A 7777-nucleotide genomic window follows, 5' to 3' on the forward strand; every position below is an offset into this window, starting at 1 on the left:
CCATGTCGGCTGTACAAAACAGGGCTTTCGATCATTATCTAGAAAATGGTAGAAAGTTTGGTGTTTTTCAACGTTGATTGTGTCATCTTATAGATAAGTATTTATGACTACGTTGTTGTGGTAGGTCATGAATGTCACCTCTATTGAAATGGAAAGGTTACCTGACTGTTTCGGCGTTTTGTGGCTGCAAATGCAATAAGTATGATCACACAATTTTGCACTTTTATCTCTCCAAAAAATAAAAAAGACTGACACCCTTTGTTGTGATTAGTTTATTAAAAAAAAAAATGACGCCGTTTGTTGTGATTAGTTTATAGGTCCGGTTAGTGTACCAATTTAGTAAAGTTTTATTACCATTTTTATTGAAAATATAAAAAATTATTAAAAAAATTAATTTTTTTTTCATAAAAAGTTTTTAAAAATATTTCCTAAATTAATGCCCACAGGACATTCATCAAATTTTTCCTAGTTTATTTTAAGTGTTATTAATGGCAAGTGCATGTTTTAATGATATTATTTCAATCCTTATTTCTTATTCGATAATTACAACACTAAAAATGAAGATTTGAATCATAATTCTTCTAATAAAGAAACCGCTCTTCTACTATCACAGCTTTTGCCCCATATTTTTTGTCCACAACTCTAATGTGATCAACTATAAATGATAAACAATCACTTTTATATGGATTCACCATTCACAATTGATTACATCAAAGTTATGGCAAGAATCGTGACTTAAAAGTTGTGTCCACAAACTTTCTCATAAAAAAGACCAAACTATATTATTAAGCTACAAGTCTCTTGAATTTATTGCAATAATAAATTGTGAAAACAGAAGAAAAAAGAGTTCATTAAACATATATTCAAATACACTAAAAAAGAAAAAAGAAGTGCCATTATTATTATTATTATTATTATTTTGAGAATTGCCATTAATTTTATTCATGAATGATTAGGTGTTTGAACCAAAATATTTTGAAAATTTAAAACGCAGAAAGACATATTAGCTAGTAGTTAAATTCTTCAATTAAATTCAAATATAAAGTTGCATTAATCAATAATCAATAAAGTATTATCTTTTTTAATAACAATTGAATTTAATTAGAGAACATTAATATATTGCACGTAGGTAATTATAGCTACGTTTTACCCAAAGAAAATAACCAAGTAATTAAAGCATTCCTTTCATGGTAAGCTTGGAACTAAACCTATAAACCTCGTACTACTCATCTCCTTTCTTTTTTTTCTTTGCCAAAAAAAAAAAATGTAATTGATGACTTGTGTTGTTTGTACAACTCTTATAGGCCATAGCGTGCACAAAGTTCATTTTTTTTTCTTAATTTTTTGCTGTTTTTAATCTTTATTCTTCTTTATAAATAAAATAAAATAAAATAAAAATCATAGAAATGAGTTTTGTTCATGAGTTATGGGCACAAATCTTATGTGATAGTATTAAACCCTAATCGATGTCTTAACAGCACATTTGGTTTTGGAGTATTATTTGTATGATCTATCATTTATACATACACATGTATCAGTATCAGTAGTGAAGAAGCATGAAAACAAGTTGGAAAGAAATACGCCTTAATCCAGCCATATTGCAAAACCACCTGAATTTACAGTCCTAAAATTGATTTTACTAGTAGCCCAAAAAACCCAAAGGAGATCACTCATAAACAATCTTTTGACAACGGTCGACTTTGGAACATGAATGCTAGCTATATCATCATGTCGCAACACATCTTTTGATGCCTCTCAGACCTACAATTTTACTGCCACTCTTATCAAACATAGTTGGGGCCAAGCCTGTCCTTGTTCCATCATCCCCATATTCAAATACCATAGGTTGAAAGTTTTTGTTCCTATGTTTTCGTATGATTTTTTTGGGTAAAGCTAATTGTCCTTAATCATTATCATTGTCTATGCTTGTTGCCTATTTTTTTTTCTTGTTTAGCTCCTAAATAATTCTCATAAACAGGCAAAGGTAGTGATAGGATAGCCACTTGTCTAAGGCTCAAATTCTAAGGCAAGCTCTTAAGAGCAAGATGTTACATCTTATTTGAACTGGAATGCAGTAGATGCTACGTAAAAGGTGTGTGGTTTCTGTTTGGAGGTTGATAACTGCACTTGTAATTTATTCATACTTGCTTTTTGAACTTTTGAAGATTTGTAAAAGTTGAAGCATCATTTTTTATGGCCATATAGCTAGTAAAGAAAATGTAATATTCCCTAGCATTCACAAAGCCACAAAGCATTTGGCTATCTTGTTTTTTTCTTCATGAAAGTGCGTGACACAGTGGGAGATTATCGTCAATATGGGAGAGGAAAAAGAAGAAGAAGATAGAAAGAAAAATCATTAACAATTTCTCAAATAGCAAAGACAATATGTGATTCCTCATTGAAAGAGACCTTGTCTTTTTCAACTTTATCTTACATGGAAAGGAAGACAATTGGACTATTCAAATGGAATTGGATACTAGTATTTGCATAATTAGATTTAATATTAGTGATTAAGATTAAAGTTTCTGCACAACTTTTGTGTATGTCAAGTGCAAATACAAAGTATCATATCGAATTATGAAGCCTGAGTAACCAATTAATGCGCAATTGCACATGTTCATCACTACCGTTGCTCCTTTTGCACATTATTTGCGCCTTAGCCTACGACTAAGTGGTTTCACAAAGTTTGGTAAAGTAAAGCTAAGTATGGCCCCAGAATCCAACCGTAAAGGACACCATTAAAAGAATAATATTCTCAGTTGTCTTTCTAAAAGAGATAAACATATATAGCTGACTTTGCTTTAATGGTAATTGTTCAAGCGTTGTGCGGTAGAACAATGTTCATGTCCTTGATATCTTTTACTACGAGCACACTAAAGGAAAAAGAATATAACGAAGAAAGAAGAGTAGAAGACATCAACTGTGACAGCTTGACCAACACAGCTGTTTATATGATATGACAGTTCCAAACATTCACAAGTGACCCAACCATAATGTACGCTAGATGAGCATCATAAAAAAAGAAAAAGAAATAAAATAAAATAAAATAAAATAAAACAACAACAACAACAACAACATTGAATTATCCCAATAAACAAGAAGGTTTCGGGGACAGCATTATTTGAAAAAGGAGACCAAATATAATCAGTCCACCCTTAAAGTTTCTTCATCCCATGCAATACATTTCAACACTGCCACTTTTAATCTTACCCTTGAATCAACCCCTTGAAGCTACCAAGTAAATCTGTTACCTGGAATGATCTGCAAGTTGAATCCTGATAAGGTTCAAAAAGCCAAGAAAGCCTCAATGTGAATCAGCTTAAGAGACCACAAAGATGAAACTTGTTGTCTATAAACTGTTGATTGGTTTTTTATGTTTAGACCTTCATAAAATCGGGTTGATTGGTAACAGATCTCACCCATGCCCATTTGTGATCCTTTGTGTCAACTTCATTCTTAGATTGTGCCACCTCTTCCAATGGAATATATGCATAGATGCCATTAATAGGACCAGGGACGAATCCAGTGTACCCTGCCATAACCCCATGAATTGCAGAGTGCGCTAAAAGTGTACAATACAATCTATCTGTAGCATTTGCAGGAACGGCACGTATCATGTATGTTGGATCTATGTACTTCACTGCAAGCAACTCATTTTGGTGATTTCTTGCCCACCAGTTCTTTAGCTCTGACTTCAACCACCCGCCAACATCTAAGAACACTGGGTTGCCAGATTCATCCCTCTCCTCTTTCTGTGCATCAGTCCTGGGTATCATATCCTGTCCTGCCCCCTCAGCAACTACTAGTACTGCATGACTATTCTCCTTCAGTCGCTGCTCAAGAAATTCAAAGAGCCCTCCTTTTCCTTCCAAGTAAAATTCCATTTCAGGAATCAAGCAGCAGTCCACAACACGACTGCTCAATGTTGCATGAAGGGCAATGTGCCCTGTGCTTCGACCCATTAGCTTCACCAAGCCAATTCCATTAACTGCACTCTCAGCCTCCACATAAGCTGCACTAATTGCTTCCTGTGCCATTTCTACTGCTGTCTGGAAACCAAATGATCTGTCAATGATTCCCACATCATTGTCAACGGTTTTAGGGATGCAAGTAATTGAAACATTCAGTTTCCTGCGACGAATTTCATCAAATATGTTCACAGCCCCACGCATTGTGCCATCTCCACCTATGATGTACACCTGTTTACATGTTGGGGTATGAGCAAATAAAGAAACCCAATAAGAACAAGTATACACTTAGAAATATAAAATTTACCCTGATTGCTAGTTGAGAATCTACCTCAATTACAAGAAGTTTTTTGTAAACATATAAATCAAGAAATTGAATTTCAATTATTTGTGGAAACATAGCAATTGGCAGAACCGGTGATAAAAGAAAGAGATACTGTATATGAATCGCTCACATATTCTTCTGAATTATATGTATCCATGGGATTAATTTGGAAAAACAGTAGAGATATGCAAGAACAAAAACATTCCTCTAATGAATTCCTTGGGAACTTCCATAGTAAATGGAATATACAGAATTGTGATCAATCAAACATTGCAAAGGACCCACTACCCCCCCCCCCCCCCCCCGGGCGGGGGGTGGGTGGGTGTGTTTAGATTAGAATTAGAGATTGATCAAAAGGCAAGGATATGGGCCTGTGTGAGTAGGAAATCTGTAAAAATCTGTTAAAGCTAATATGATAACATGTGATTATACCATTTAACAAAGAAGATATGAAACAAGATGTACTTGAATGGCTGATATGATTTGTGTAGCAAGCCCCCGTACAACTTGCGTAGCATTCTGTTTGTATTCATTAACATCTAGAAAATGTCAGCATTTATTGATTTTGTGGGCTAGAAGTCATTTTTTAGAATCAAATAAAACTTAAACATAGCAATTCAGCATTGGTTAAACTTACCCAATAATAAATAGCGATCACCACATGTTAACGTTCAGCACTTTTGGTGTACCTTATAATCAATAGTATGGATTTTATTAATGTGTGTTTTTATTGGAAATAAGCAGGCCTCAATGGGACAGGCTTGTGTTTTGAGTTCTCACACAATGGAAAGGTCATGCCCACTATATAGCAGAATATCGGTTTGGCAATTAAAAACCAATAAATTTTGACACTCACATGTATAATATATTAAGTGTAGTGTGCAGACTAACTGAAGGTGAGAGTGCAACGGAAAAAGGTGTAACACACACACACACTCTCAAGTGTAATATATAAAAGTGTTAACTGAATGTGAGAATGCAAAAGGAAAAAGGTTTAACACACACACACTCCATTCTAAAAAACAAGCAACTTTCTTTTTTTCATGGAGGGCTCATCATCATTATCATGTGAGTCGCAAGTATGGAATCATTTGCCGGCTGTTCTTTTAATATATGTAGCGATTCTAGAGAGTGGTATTAATTCATTTTCTGGTTTTACATCAATAAGTAGGGAAACTTTAAAAACATGAATTAGTAAACATCAAAGGCATGGGTGGCACCAAATTTAAGTCAATTTAACAAAAAAAGAGGACAAGGAAGAACTTAAAATGAAGAGCTTATTATAATTACAGAAACAAAGAAGAAACAAAGCAACCAATGAGAGTAAAGGCATAAAGGGCATGATACAACATAGATGAAAGAATTCACTCTCTTCTATATAGCCAAAGAACTAAAATAATATTTCTTGCAAGGAAAGGGTATAAGATTTACTCTCTCCAAGAAAAGATTGAAAAGTTCTCTAGCCTCATCTTTACTAATGCAGATCTCTAGAGAGTATTACCAATTAATGCATCCAAGAGAGAATATTAACATAAAATTGGTATTTTCTAAAATAGACTCTGCAAACATGGGGTTCTGTCCCAGGAAAATTATTCCCTCAGAAATTAAGCCTTCATCTGGACTACCATGCCTATGAAAATAAGAATGGAACACATAGTTCAACTAGTGAAAAAGGTGAGTACCAATTAGAAATCTAGCACAGCCTCTGCATTCCAGATAGTTTCATCTTGTATATCTTTGTTTCTTTTGGTGTCTTGTCATTTTTGTAACTTTTTGGAATATGCTATAGCTAAAAAGACTATGCTTTGAATGTAAATGGACCTAGATGAGGACTTCTTGTCTGATAAGTTTGGGTTAATAACACTATCAATCATGCAATTCATGCCTTCTAAATAATTGTTGAAAAGGAGGGAGAAAGTGCCAAAGGATCTAACACTTCGGGTTCAAAAGGAAGGTAGAACTTAAGAAATTCATAATATTTCAAAAAATTACGAGGAATGCTGATCTCACAAGCCACAACCAACACTATCTTTTGTGCTGGATAAAGCAAACTGAAGATTGAAGATAACATAGTTTACATGCACATCCATATAACGGGCATCGATCATTATGAATACACCCTTTAAAGTTGATTATCTAGCCAAAGATAATTGTTTAAATAAAAAATGGCAACACTGCTTTTAGCTTTTCATTTTTTTTTTTTTAGTTTAGCCTTTAGCCTTTTAATTTCTTGTTCTAGTAGTTATCTTTCCAAACGTTAAAGACGTATACATAGACCACATAAACCAAAGTCTTGAGGATTTCATAGAATCTTAGTTAATTTTAAACAACAAATATTCAACTCAGTTCAGAATCCAATCTAATCACCAAATTCAGATGTAGTACAACGATCTTTTTTTTAAAGAATTTTACCATCCCCATCAAACCAAGACCATGCTTCCAAAATTGTAAAACACTCTTTGTATAGATTCCTCAATTAAATTCATACAAAGATAAGAAAACAAAACCTGATTAAAGTGACGATCCTGAATACCATCGACAATCTTTTGAAGATCAAAACCACCCCTAGAGGTCTCAAGCATAGTGCCACCCTTATTGTGCCAACTATGCACTAGCTTGGGATTGAGCTCCACAGGTTCAGAGGAGTAAAACCCTCTGTAACCAGCTTTAACACCGAATATCTGACGCACACCATAGAGGTCCCAGAGAGCCGCCACGAGCTCCCTGATGACAGTGTTGACACCAGGACAGAGTCCACCACAGGTGACAATAGCAGCCCGAGTTTGAGACGGGTCGAAGAAGACACGATCACGTGGACCAGCACGGTGGTAAGCTATGGAGGAAGCAGAAGAAAGGAAGGACTCAAAGAGGTCGAAAACTATGTGGCGGAGAACAACATCGGAGTGGGAGATGTAGAAGCCTTGAGAAGGGTGGTAGAATGGGTTACGCTCTAATGGGTTGGGTTGGGTTTTGAGGGCTTCTTGTGGAATGTAGTCTTTGAGGTGTGGCAGTTTTTGTAGGGTTACTGGTGATATTGAAAAGGTGGTGGTGGTGTTGGTGTCATTGCCATCATTGTTGTTGTCTGATGATGGAGTAGTAAGGTTTGTGGCTTCAGTGTGTGAAACAGCAGCCATTTTCAAAGATCTATATATTTTCTGCAGAGATATGAATGGATTGGAATTGGGATATGATGACAAATTAAACACAACACAAAGACAGAGTTGGGATTTTCTGGAGCTCAACTCTGATGAGTAAACTCTAAGCTTTGAGTTTTGATTGTTCTTTAACAGCTTTTTTGGGTAGAATTAGATACGTGGTAGACTTCCTAGGCGACACGTTTGATTTATTTAACCTTAGTTTGTTTTTTCATTTTACCTTGGTTTGGTTTTTTAAGAAGAGTTAAATTAATGGGAGTGCTGAGTGATCAATTTGAAATAGGTGGCAGCTCTCAATTGCATGAGAGTCCTCCAGGAGGTTCTAATAA

General features: G+C 34.9%; 1 protein-coding gene across 1 annotated transcript; it reads right to left on the reverse strand.

Moving 5' to 3' along the window:
* Window positions 1-2907: 2907 nt before the first annotated feature.
* Window positions 2908-7569, reverse strand: LOC112016389 (ATP-dependent 6-phosphofructokinase 2). Its single transcript, XM_024048956.2, has 2 exons — window positions 6801-7569; window positions 2908-4199 (listed from the first exon to the last, which is right to left on the reverse strand). The coding sequence occupies exons 1-2, from the start codon at window positions 7425-7427 to the stop codon at window positions 3378-3380; spliced, it is 1449 nt and encodes a 482-aa protein (XP_023904724.2). The 5' UTR covers window positions 7428-7569; the 3' UTR covers window positions 2908-3377.
* Window positions 7570-7777: the final 208 nt, after the last annotated feature.

Source organism: Quercus suber, unplaced genomic scaffold (genome assembly GCF_002906115.3).
Source record: "Quercus suber isolate HL8 unplaced genomic scaffold, Cork oak 2.0 scaffold_55, whole genome shotgun sequence".
Lineage (NCBI taxonomy): Eukaryota > Viridiplantae > Streptophyta > Magnoliopsida > Fagales > Fagaceae > Quercus > Quercus suber.